General features: G+C 32.1%; 1 protein-coding gene across 3 annotated transcripts; it reads left to right on the plus strand.

Moving 5' to 3' along the window:
• Window positions 1-4,334: 4,334 nt before the first annotated feature.
• On the plus strand, window positions 4,335-12,321 carry TRM10 (tRNA (guanine(9)-N1)-methyltransferase-like protein). Of its 3 annotated transcripts, none has more exons than XM_088121503.1 (5): window positions 4,335-4,719; window positions 7,934-8,029; window positions 8,516-8,957; window positions 11,186-11,545; window positions 11,924-12,321. In XM_088121503.1, the coding sequence occupies exons 1-5, from the start codon at window positions 4,700-4,702 to the stop codon at window positions 12,134-12,136; spliced, it is 1,131 nt and encodes a 376-aa protein (XP_087977629.1). In that variant the 5' UTR covers window positions 4,335-4,699; the 3' UTR covers window positions 12,137-12,321. The 3 variants fall into 3 exon arrangements, with proteins under 3 accessions (XP_087977629.1, XP_087977628.1, XP_087977630.1); XM_088121502.1 differs by lacking the exon at window positions 4,335-4,719 and adding an exon at window positions 6,496-6,514; XM_088121504.1 differs by lacking the exon at window positions 4,335-4,719 and having other exon boundaries at window positions 7,633-8,029; window positions 8,100-8,957.
• Window positions 12,322-13,252: the final 931 nt, after the last annotated feature.

The raw sequence follows: 13,252 nt of genomic DNA on the forward strand, positions 1-13,252 counted from the left end.
TAAAATTACAATTTTACTCATTCAAATATTATTTTTTTAGTACATACTCATTAAAACATTGTTGGTTGTTATTAAAAAAAAAGTTGACCCATTAAGATATTTGTAGTCTAATATTGTCAAATAACTCAAACAAATTACTAAATTTCAGCTATGGTAAAATCTAAATTGAAAAAATAAATTAATACGATCAAATTAAAATTATATTAAATATTTTAAAGATTGAGGACTAACTTTAAAAAAAACATTCAGGACTAAAATATATATTTAATCTAAAATAAATATATATTTTTAGATATATCATAAAGTTTTAAACTTAAAAAAATCAAAATGAAACTCGTATTCAAAATATAAAATACGAATATCACACTTTTTCTATATTTGAAAAAAAAAGAGTGAAAATTTGTGATGCTTTTTTAAATACTTATTAAATTTATGCTGTTGAATGAAATTTGTAAAAAGAATGACAGTAAAATTAAAACTTTCAAAATATTAAGGGAAAATTTGAAACTAACACATATACAGAGGGATTTTGTATAATTTATTTTGTTTTTATTTCGTCATTTATTTCAAATCTGTTTCCGACATTTTAAGATAAGGAGGTATAACAAAAATTACTAATGGATAGTTTTTTCTCTTTTCTTTTTCCGTTTTTCTTTTATGAAATAAATTAAAAGATTATAGTAAAATTTAAACTCTTAAAACATGAAACAATATTTAACTCGTCTACTTTTCTTTTTTACACAATAAATATAGATATACGGGATTGGACTTTGAAGGACCATTTATCTGTAATTTTAGATGCCCGAAATTTTAGATGTCCAATCTCTTTAGATAGTTATATTTATTTTTTAGGAAAATTAAATATTTTGATAACTACGTTTGTTCTTAGAATTTATTTTTGGAATGTTATAAATTTATGTAATGTTTCAAAAATATCATTTATAATATATTTATATAATTTATATATTAATTTAATATAATAAATTTGTTTTAATTAATTTAGTGTTTTTTTTTATATTAACTATGTATGTATTAATTTTTATTTATTGGTTAAAATCCATATTAATATAAGACTTTTTTTAGTTATTAATATTAAATATAAATTTTATTTTAACTTTAATATTTTTTCAAAAACAATTATATAATTAATGTGTTATGAGGTGACATTTATTTATCATTTCATCAAATTATATTTTTAAAAAAATAAAAATATAAAATATATGTTGGGTTTTAAGAAAATGTTGTTTTAAAATTAAGATAATAAATGTTATTGATATAATTTTTTCCAAATATTAAAAATAAATTGAGATATTGTATAATTTATTTGAAGTTTATTTTATATGTAAATGTAACAAATAAATACACTTAATTGCATAAAGATATTTATTAGTAAATGAGTACCATTGATCTATTTAAACTATCAAGTTAAAAATAAGGATATAAAAAATTTATGAAAAAAAATATATGAAGAACGAATGACAAAAATGTAAAGAGGAGATGTCCTCGACATGAGAATCTTGAAAACCCATGTTTTAAAAGAACATCTAAATCGAATCAAATGTCTTTCGTATGGGCATCTTAGGATATTCGAGCATCTCGAGATAATCGGACATCTTACATTACCACAAAACAAAGGTGGGAATTCAAATACTCATCTGACGAGAATCTTGAATTCTCACAAAAATGAGTTAGGTCAAATGTTAACTAAACATGTATATTTAAATTAGGGCATCTCGCATAATTTAACAACAAAATAAAAATAATCCAATTATATTTTTTACCCTAATATATTTTTTGTTAGTATATTTTAGCTACGCAATATTTTTTACTCTCGAATTTTCAAATTAAGAAATTATGCCTTCGAAGTACTAGTTGTTGCAAATAAATTGAATGTTATAAATGTGCAACTTGAAACATGCACAGCTTATGAACGAAAAAGGTTGTCTTAATTAATATATTTCGACTATTCAATGGAGTGGTTAAAGTTAAGCATTCGAATTTCTTATTTTAATAATTATACCACAAAATTTTTATTTTAAAAACTTGGAAACATATAGTATTTATATTCATTGCGAAGATGTTATTTTTAATTAAATAACTATAAAATTATAATTAATGGACGAATCAAGATCATGTTCAACGTTTGTTTTTTGATTAACCGACCAATAACACTAGCATGTGACGAATTGAGTGTTGTTTATAAGAGCGGTGCCAAACACTATATAAATGATGCGTAGAAATACAAAGTTAGATAGTTGTTTGTCATATGTCCATAGTTAATTAACTTTGAACCTTAGCAATTTGTTTGATGAATAATGTTAATTAATTGTGCATATAAACAAATCTCATATGTTGGTTGATAATTCTATTCATTATACAATAATGATGATGTTATATGATCAAAGGCAGAAATATTGGACCCAACTCGAACGTAATTCAACTAGGTTTTTATTTTTTATTATTTTTTTAGAAACATAGGTGAACTAGTTAAGATAAATATTATAAAAAAAAAAATCTAAAAGTATTATCTCTTTTAAAGATTTAAAAATATATTTATACCAACCAAGTCTAGTTGGAAGAAAGAAAAACAAAACAAAGAAAAGTCAACCGTGGTTTTTTCTCATCCGTTTACTTGACCTTGAAAATTACATACAAAATGGCCTTCACAATTTCCTTATTCGCATCATCTTCATCTTCTTCGAAGTCAAATCAAACCCCTTCCGATAACTATAAGTCGCCGGAAAAAAGAACACAGAGAGCCACCGACGACGGCGACGGCGACGGCGATGAGATCCTCATATGTGGCCCTCATGGTGATGGCTATGACATTCTTCAGCCTGTTTTATAATTTTAATGGTCGTTGCTATTGTTCTTGCGGCGGCGGCGGCTGCGGGTTCAGTCGAGGGTGGGAGGAGCTGGCTCTGGCTTTTGCGTCTGCAGCTAATGGAGATCACTTGAAGAAGAATCGTAAAGGTTTTTACAGCTTCACCCTAGATATATATGTTTATTTAATTTTCGATTTTTTATCAATTTACATCTCAAATTTAGATATAATCACAATTTTTTACTTTAAAAGTAGTGTTAATGAGATTTTATTCCGATAATCATTTAAAAATTTTGTTCTCTTTGGGTTGAAAAGTTTGTGAATTTGGGAAAGTAGGGTTTTATATTATTTTTTTTATTAGAATTCTTAGGCGAGTCAGTGGAAATTGAACCAGAAATAGAAATTAGGAAAAAATACATTTTTTATCCCTGAAGTTTAGGATATGCGTCAATTTGGTCTTTAAAGTTTCAAAATGAACCTTTTTAGTCTTTGAGATTTTGGTACGTGCGTTAAGTTTCAAAATGAACATTTTTTGTCCCTAAAGTTTGAAAATTTGTTCTGCCCCTGAGTATTCTTTGGCTATTAGTTGACTTAATGGAAAAATGACCTTGGCCACGCCATTTTACCGTTAAGTCAACTAACGGTCAAAAAATACCTAGGGACCATTTAGAACAAATTTTCAAACTTTAAAACCAAAAGTGTTAATTTTAAAACTTAATGATTAAATTGACACCTACCCAAATCTCAAGGACCAAAATGTTCATTTTGAAATTTCAGGGACCAAATTGACACCTACTCTAAACTTCATGGACCAAAAATGTATTTTTCCCTATAAATTATTTATCGGTTAAAACCATATTTGATCACTGTACTTTTGCATTTAGTCCATGAACTTTAATATTATAACGTTTAGTCATTGTACTTTTAAATGGATAACAATTTAGTGAACTTTAGTATGTAACAATTTAGTTCTTAGTTTAAAATTTGTAACAATTTAGTCCCTATGGTAACTTTCTTTTGGCAAAATTAAGTATTGATTTTTATCTTGTAATGATTTACCAAATATGGTTTTCTGTTTTTAAAAACAAAAAACAAAAAAAGGTTATCAAACATATATAGTTTTTATTTTATAAAAACAAAAAACTAAAAACAGGAAAAACCAAAAACAAAAAACTAAAATAGTTATCAAACACGTCCGGAATTAAATCAATTAAATCGTTACTTTTGAAAGTCAAGGATCAAATTGTTAGTTTTGGATCAAAGCATAGAGATCAAATATTTTTTTTAACGTAGATACTCTCTCGATTCATCGTTTTTGGTGTCTCAGAAGAAGGATTTTTTATTCATTAATCTACAAATGTAAAACCCATATATACAGACAGATTATCGGGCTTTTCTGTTATAATGGGCCATGTACAATTGGGCAAGCCCAATTAGTGATTACACTTCGACATAACTAACCCAGAAAAACAATCCAATTTGCTCCTTTCTTCGTGCCCTCAATCCCATTGACATCCGACAAATTTCTTTTAGGATATTGTCTTCTTCCACTTCATTCAATGACCACAACCCTGAAAAACCGACCTTTCAATCGCGATTTGTTTCCCGACCGTGTGGCTCAAATCCGCGGATTTCTTTATCTTTCTTTTCTTACGTGCATTTGTGGGATTAAAGTCATGTGCATCTCCTTGATCTCTCCCTGTAAGGACCCCTTTTACGTAATTTCTTTCCCACTGTGACCTGCAGCGACAATTCGGATGCGAATGGCGGGAATCTGGGAGGACCCCAGTTCGATTGTGTAATGCAATTATGGAATCTGTTGAAGATTAGGGTTTCCAGCTTTGAATCTTCCAGTTTTCGCCGAAGTGGTCGTTTATGCAGCCGATTGATCTCGGGTAAGTTTCTGATGCCATGTGCATGTACGAACAGATTGTTGTTTTGTAAAAGGATTTGGCATTATTGTTCCGACATGTCGTTGTCAGGTAGTGGTTTGCGGGAAATTGGTGGCTTGTTAATGGCGAGTGGTAAGGATTTAGGCAGGTGGAAGCCAGAGAGTGAATGTTGGTTCCTTGGCAATATCTCGAACATCCCTTTTCTTGACTGTTAATTTGTTCTGTTCTAAATAAAGAAAGACAGCTTTCCTGTCTAAATTTTAGCTATGTTCGTGAAGGAATTCTCATGAAAACCTAAACTTTTAAACTCATTTATTATCTGTGTTTATTGTACAGGTCAAACACTGTTTATTTATTGATTTCCCATGAACTTTTGTCAAAATGCCAGAGGAAAATCATTAAGCTAACTGGGGAATTAATGGTACTGCCTATACAAAATCGTCAGGCCTCTTAGTATTTGCTTTCCAGCATTTGATGATAAATGTAGGATTGCTGTTGCTTGCATTGTATTGGTTTAGGTTTCATGTTATGTCCAAGAACACTAATTCTTTTTTGGCGGAATTGGGAAGTGCTTGAAATTGCTTTGGAGCTAATGCTCTCAACATCTCAAATGATAAATAGGCTGTGAAAATTGACGATATTGATCTTGTATAACGTGACTAAGGAGGGTAAGTTTCACCAGTTTTTGCTTGTGGATTAGTATCATTAGATAGAAATTTTTTGTTGGAAAATTGCTGTCTAATGTTAATGACCTCGAAAGTGTGCTGAAACATAATCTCTTCCGAGTTTAAAATCAGCAGTTTTAGCCTCGTTAGGAATAGGATATCTTCATTGATTTTCTGATGGACCTTGGTGATGTTGAGCAATCCTTGCTTCCTAACCTGGCCGATTCTGGTAAGAGGAATGCTCTCCAGAGAAGAAAATCTGCCCGTCGTGGTAGTTTTTCACAATTGGTAGAAAATAACAATCAACCACAAATTTGTGATGAAGTGTCTCATCAATCTACGATTGCTCAACAAATCAGTTTTAGGCAAGTGTTTGCTCTTCCGGCCACTTATTAAAGACTAGATCCAATTCTAAAATTTCCAAGAATGAACTTGTAATTTAACTAAAAATTTTAAATTTAATTCCGTGTCTAATATTTTTCAATTATGCAAATTTTCATTGATGGCTTATGGTAATTAAATATAGAGATCAAATGTGTTTTTTAACCTAATACTCTCCCGATTCATCGTCTAGAAGGATTTGTTATTCATTAATCCATGAGAGGCTATTTTGAAATCTTAATTACATGAATGTCTTTAGGTTTCAAAATTTACACTTTTAGATATTTGCAGTTAGAATTTTATTTTAATACCGTTTCTACCTTATTTATTGTTTTTTATTTTATTATAATTTTTAAATTTTAAAGATTTGAATCCTTAATTTGTAATTATATTCATTTAATTCTTGTGGACCCCATTCAAAATTTCAACCTTAATTCCTCAAATCTCTCATTCAAAAAAGATTTTTTTTCTCTCACCAATTAACAACTAATTTTGTTAAATGAATATTTTTGCTACCGATTCTCTTTCCTCGTTTGCTGCCGAATTTCTCCAGCCACCGTGCAAAGCTGATTTTCTTCACCGTTGTCTTCGTTTCCAAGGTGCAAAGACGTCAGCTGCCAGACCTTCATTTTCCATCTTCAGGGCTTTTATGAACAAGGTATTTATTTCTTTTGCACGTTTCCAACGCCGTTCATTCCCGTCGACATCTTTGCAGGTTTCCAACGCCGTTCATTGTACACCAAATCAACGAGGTATTGATTTCTTCTTCCCCAGACACTTCCAAACCTTCAATTTCCGTCGCTGAATAAACTTTCTGTCGACGTCTTTGGACGTTTCAGACGTCGTGCAACGTGTTCCTCGTCTCCTGTCCCCTTCTGTTTATACCATGGGTAATTAATAGTCTTCTGTTGAGATTGATATATATGGAGATATGTTTTATGTATGTGTACAGAAAATGGAAGTTCAAAACGTCTCACTGTGTTAGTATTCTTGATTATATTCGTGTATATAGGTATATATTGTATATGTGAATATATCTTATATGTGTATACATATATCTTATAGTTCTGTAGAAATGGTCTTCCATACCATTTGTAATTATTAGTCTTCCGTTAAGATTGGTATATATGGGGATATATTTTGTTTATGTGTATAGAAAATTGAAGTTCTAAATGTCTCATATTCTTAGTATTCCCGATTATATTCGTATATATTGTATATGTATGTATATCTTATATGTGTATATATCTTATAGTTGTATACAAGATATAAACGCATATATCCTATAGTAATGTAGAAATGATCCTCCAAAACTGAAGTTTTAAACATCTCATGGATGAAGCGAAAAAAGTTCTTAGATTTTGAATTTGGGAGATTTTTGGACGGGATTTGGAGATATTTTGGGAGGTTATGATTTCAATTTTGGGGAATTTAGAGTTTTGTTTTTAATGTTTTAGTATTTTAATTTGTTTTGGAAAGTATCATTAACCTAAAATTATGGGATCTAAATTATAACCTTCAATTAATCAATTTTGCATATTAAAATGAATTTAAAATGAATTTGTAAATACAAGAGGCTATTTAAGTAATTTATATGATGGGTTGGGGAATTTAGGGTTTTGTTTTTAATGTTTTGGTATTTTAATTTGTTTTGGAAGGTATCATTAATCTAAAATTATGGGATCTAAATTATAACCTTCCAATTAATCAATTTTGCATATTAAAATGAATTTAAAATGAATTTGTAAATACAAGAGACTATTTAAATAATTTATATGATGGGTACCGTCATAAATAAGGTTGATACATGACAAATATATAAATTATATACGTCCCATTAATTAGGATCATTAATTAGGATCTTTAAATAGCCTGCAATTATACAAATGTAAAGCCCTTAGATTATATTATTGGGCTTTTCTCCTATAGTGGGCTACACTTAGTGATTACACTTAACACAACTAACCCAGAAAACCATCCAATTTGCTCCTTTCTTCGTGCCCTCAACTGAGTTTTCCAGTTTCTTCGATCATCACCAACGGCAAATCGCTTCGGAATTGAGCATTTGTAGCACCCCAAAATCCCCAATCAATGGTGCCCTTCTGCTGGGGCACTTAATCTCGCTATTTCTTCGTCTCCTCTAATGATATATGCCAATTGCTGTTGAACAGACACTTGCCCAGCAGTTCGGAAGCTTCGTTTGATTTCCCAAATCAAATGGGTCGCTCTCGGGGAAACTTTCAGTCCGACGAGGATCCCACTCAGAGGTTAACAAATTTCTTCCCTTTTCTTTGTATTTTTATAATTTGTATTGTTTTTGAATGAGAATGTTTGCAGCTGAAGTTTATGAAGATACCCTTTGTGTGTTCGTTCGAGTCTTACAATATTTCCCGGGGAGAAGCAAATTAGTATTTTGGAGTTTATAATGGGGAAATAATATGTATTTGAATAGTTGAGCATTGCGTGAATGGAATGCTTTCTGCATCGATCAGAGTAGCACACCAACCTTGTTTACTTCTACTGTACTATCTACTATTTGGTTTGCTCTTTAAATCTTTGGAAGTTGGTTTCTCATGTATATCCTATGTCTAGTATTTATTTGCTGATGCCAGGCTCGGTTACTTTGGCCTGTTGTGAACCCCATTGGTGACTGTAGATTCATATGCCATGTTCTTTTCTTTGATTTAACCTTTTCGTGAAGTCTTTATAAGTTTTTGAGTCTAAGACATCTTATATCCGATCAATTACCCTAGTGGAGATGGAACTGATACTTGGGAACAAAAAATGGAGGCCGTAGAAAACGACCATGGCGCCAAAATGGATCCCCTTTCCGCCTGCCAACCTCCAGAGCTTCCCCTCTCAAAGAATGCCAGGAAGAAGCTACAGAAGCAACAACGATACGAAGCGAAGAAAGCCGAGAAGAAAGCTCAGGCAAAAGAGCAGAAGAAGAAAGACATAGAGCGAAAGCGAAAGGAATGGGAGGAGATGCTGGCGAGCGTTTCGGAGGAGGAGAGATCGAAACTGATCGAGTCTCGGAGAAGTCTGAGGAAGGAGAGGATGGGGAAGAGGTCGGAGGAGAGGGAGAAGAAGATGGAGAGGCTCAACAGGGCCAAAGATTGTGGCCAGAATATTGTCATCGACCTCGAATTTTCTCACCTCATGACCCCCTCTGAGATCAACAGTCTTGTTCAGCAGGTTTTTCTTCTTACTCAATTGTTTGTGTTGCAATGCAAGTACCCAGCAGTTTTCTTAACTTTTATAATTGTATTAATTATGTCTAGTAGATGGGATCAACGGGTCTTTTTATATGTATATTTCTTCCATATAGCATAGGTTTATTTCGAAAGTTTGATGGTCGAATTATTGTTACGGAAAATTGTGGTAATTCCTAGTTGCTTGAAATGTAGTTTCTATGCCAAATAGCTTGACAAGTGCAGGCTGTTGCAGATACGAAGTTAGCTTCAGTAGTTGATGATGTGAGGATTGATTGTTTCTTAGAAGATCATGAAATGTTACTTTGAGTCAACATAAACGCGCACTCAGTAAACATAATTAATCTGAAAATTTGATTTTCTTTTCTCCCTAACATTTTAGTTTCTTTCTTGCAAGAAACAAAAGACCCTTTCGGTAGCCAAAAGGTTAAACTAAGTTGGATTCTCCCTATATCTTATGATTTGCTGTTTATGCATCAAAATGCCCACAATTTGCTTATAAAGTGTGTTGTTCACATTCTTTATTCTTTCCTTCATGATCTTTATTCAGTTCCCAGCCAAACTCAGTTGGGTACATGGTATACTCATAATCCATCACTTGGAACATATCACAAATTTATTGCTACAATTCTTTGAAACTTCTCCAAAATTTCTTGTTGTAGGTTACCATTTCGAGAGAGAAAATTTCCTGTGGCTGTTTGCAATAAGAAGGCAAACAACACATATAATCCATAATTTTTCTTTCTGAGATGGAGAAGCATATAATCCATAATTTTTTTTCTGAGATGGTTTCTGCTTCTCCTATTAAACCCATCCCACATTTAATTCCAGAAGCATGTGGAAATACGATGTTGATGAGAGGTCCTAGGATACTACTGTGGCTGTTACAAGGAGATACTTTCATTGCAGTCGGGTCAAAATTCCTGAAATCCCTTCAATCAAAGAAAGAAACACAACCTTCTTTGCTCCTTAAATCTGTTCAAACCCTCAACCCCACTAGACCATCTTATGGCTGAAAATAATGATCATGCCAAGGGTTCTCTGGGTGGCACAAGGTTAGGGATTTTTAACCCCACATGGCCATCTTAAGGCGTGTGTGTGCCGGCCTGGCATGCCCTCTCCACTGTTGTCTTTGGGGTAAACCCTTAATTCCCTCCCCATTCTGCAAGAATGATTAGTGTATCTTTTCCTATTAGAGATATTCTCCTCCCAACCAAGTAATCATCACCTGAAATTTTTTGAATAGTTTGGTATTAGATTGCACCGAAGACTGAACCTATAGACTTGGAATAATCACTCAACCACTGTACGGATACCTAGTTGATAGAGAGTGCAAATGAACTATTACTTCCTGATTCATAAAGCCTAGGATGGATGCCTCCATATCTACTATCCACATCGATCTTAAATCAATCAAATGCATGACTAACCCCACCCTTCCATCTAAACTCAAAACCATGGAAATCAATGGAAGGGCGGGAGACAAGAGAATGAAGATTAAGAAGACTAGGATGAGTGCGGGCGTAACAGCAGTCATCCTTTGCAAAATTCAACTTTCTATGTGTATAGTGAAAATGTAAATTTGTAGGTTGAATTTAGCTCTGAATCATATGTTATACTGGACTCCCATTGGGAGACGATGACTGTATTGCACCTAGCCACCTAGATACTTGGTACTTTACTTCTACAGTTATAATAATGTACATGATTAGCTGTTTAACATTCTCATGCCTATTTAATAATAATACACTAAGATGCAACGTTTTTTTGGTATTTTTATTCATACATTAATATTCAAGATTCAGAAACAACAACTATCATTTCGTGAGGTGAGACTTTTTCCTTCTTTTAGACTATTCCTACATCGCTAAGACTTTTTTGAAATACTTCATCATCCCTATTCCTACATCATTTCGCATAGCTCATTTGTTGTTGTCTTTGCATTAAGTGATGGTCATGGTTATGCTTTTTTTTTGGTACGTTGAATAAGGATTTTTTTCAGTTTACAAATTGGATGGATTTGGCAACAAGGGGAGAGGCTACAAAGGATTCACTTCTGACTAGTCTTGCTAAACATTTTTATGTTTTATCCTCATCGGCCTTCATTCTTTCTTTGTTTGTTAACGCTTGATTAACTTTGTAAGAAATGATGCAATGATCATCTCCTACAATGCCAGTTTTTTGAGTATCTTTATTGGGTAAAACCTGCAGATAATGTATTGCTATGCCGTGAATGGAAGATGTTCTTCTCCTGGTCATCTCTGGTTGACTGGGTGCAATGGAGAAATGGAAACCCAACTGCACAGGCTTCCGGGATTCGATAAATGGATCATTGAGAAGGAACACAAATCATACATAGAGACTTTGGAAGATCAGAAGGAGAATTTGGTGTATCTCACAGCAGATGCGGAAACTGTGCTTGACGATCTTGATCTAAAGAAAATATATATTATTGGTGGGTTAGTCGATCGCAACAGATGGAAAGGGATTACCATGAAGAAAGCACAAGAACAGGGAATTCAAACAGCAAAACTTCCAATTGGAAGTTACTTGAAGATGTCTAGCTCTCAGGTATATCTTGGTCTTTACAGGAAAATCACATTTATCCGCATTACATAGGAACTACATTCTCTTGTGCTGGACATATATAAAATGTCAGATCAGAAATCTAAGTCTGAACTCCATTCCTCCTTCCAACAACTGAAACAGTATCATTAATAGATAATGGGGAACGAAAAACAAATAGGAGATGAGGCATGAACCTGCCACAGGGATTACAAAAAGTTCCTCCTAACCAAATTTTGTAGGGGTGTGAGCAGGTCGGTTAGGATCGATTTTTGGGCAAAACCAAGATATCTCAGCCTATCAGCTTAGGATTAAGAATTTACTTCTTATACTTTAGCAACTGTTCTCTGACAACATTTTGGATGTTTTCCATTTTATTTCAAGGTCCTGACTGTGAATCAAGTCTTGGAGATTCTGCTCAAGTATTTGGAAACAAGAGATTGGAAGGCTTCTTTCTTTGAGGTTGTTCCTCAAAGAAAAAGATGTGAGGCTGATTCTAATAGTGACCCTGCTGTAGATGAAGAAAATGGAGAGAAAGATGGCGAGCACGAGACGAAGAAGACGAAGTGTGATGAAATATCTTCAAGTAACCAGTAATCCATATTTTGTGTCGACTCAAACGAAATGTGAGATCGAAATTTATATTTCCGTAGTCTAAATTTTAGGTTCTTGTTAGTTGAAAACATTCGATTTTTTCACCATTTTGAGTTTACGATGCTTACAACACATTGAAAAATGAAGATGAAATTTTCAGAGTAATATGAAATTTTTTTTAGGGCTTATTTATTCTATTTAATTTTAATTTTGATAACTTACAAATTGAGTTAAAGAGGCTACTTGTTTACAGTAGACATAAACAAATAAAATAAAACCCCATATTTTTGCATTTCTTGGGTAATGATATCAAATGAAAAATACACTTTTAAAGCTTGATTTAAGTCTTGGACCTTTGAAGTTTAAAATTCTGACATGTTTATTTTTAAGGTTTTGAAAGATTTTGGGTTTGTAACCTGTTATTGTTGTAGTTAACATAAATATGTAGGGAGGAACCAGATATGAAAAAAAAAAAAATGTAGGGACCAAATTTGAGATTTTTTAAACTTATAAATTGTCCAATTTTTTTTTCTTTTTTTGACAAGTAATTGTCCAATTTTTAAACCTCAAAAGATCAAAGTGTCCCACTTAAAACAATTCTCAAATATAAAATCAATTTCAGTTTCAATAACTATTCAAAATTTGTATAATTTTAATCTTTTGTTATAAAATTTTGAGTGGTTTGAGCCCCTATTTGTAATTTGATATTTTCAGTGTCGGGCTCCAAGTTTAATATATATTTTTTTTATTTTATGGATGGAAGATTTGAATATATATTTTGTTGAAGTTGTCTTAAATTGAAAATTAAATAAAAATAATCAAATTTTAGAATAAATATGAATTGCTTCCATAGCATAGTGGTAGTGTGTTTGCTTCATAAGCGAAGGTCACGAGTTTGATCCTTGCTTGGAGCTATTTTTTTTCAAGAATTTTTTCCCCTAATATAAAGACTTCAAAACTACTAAGGATACATTTATTTATATTCTATTTTCTAACAAATAATATTAAGGTTATAATAAAAACTCTTTAATACAAAATTACAATTATATTTTAAGAAATTTAATAAATGAACTGTTGTTAAAATCCCGATTGAAATAAAATGAGATGAAAATTGAAAAT

This window comes from Momordica charantia, assembly GCF_013281855.1.
Source record: "Momordica charantia cultivar OHB3-1 chromosome 3 unlocalized genomic scaffold, Mcharantia_2.0 BLBB01000003.1, whole genome shotgun sequence".
NCBI classification, from domain to species: domain Eukaryota; kingdom Viridiplantae; phylum Streptophyta; class Magnoliopsida; order Cucurbitales; family Cucurbitaceae; genus Momordica; species Momordica charantia.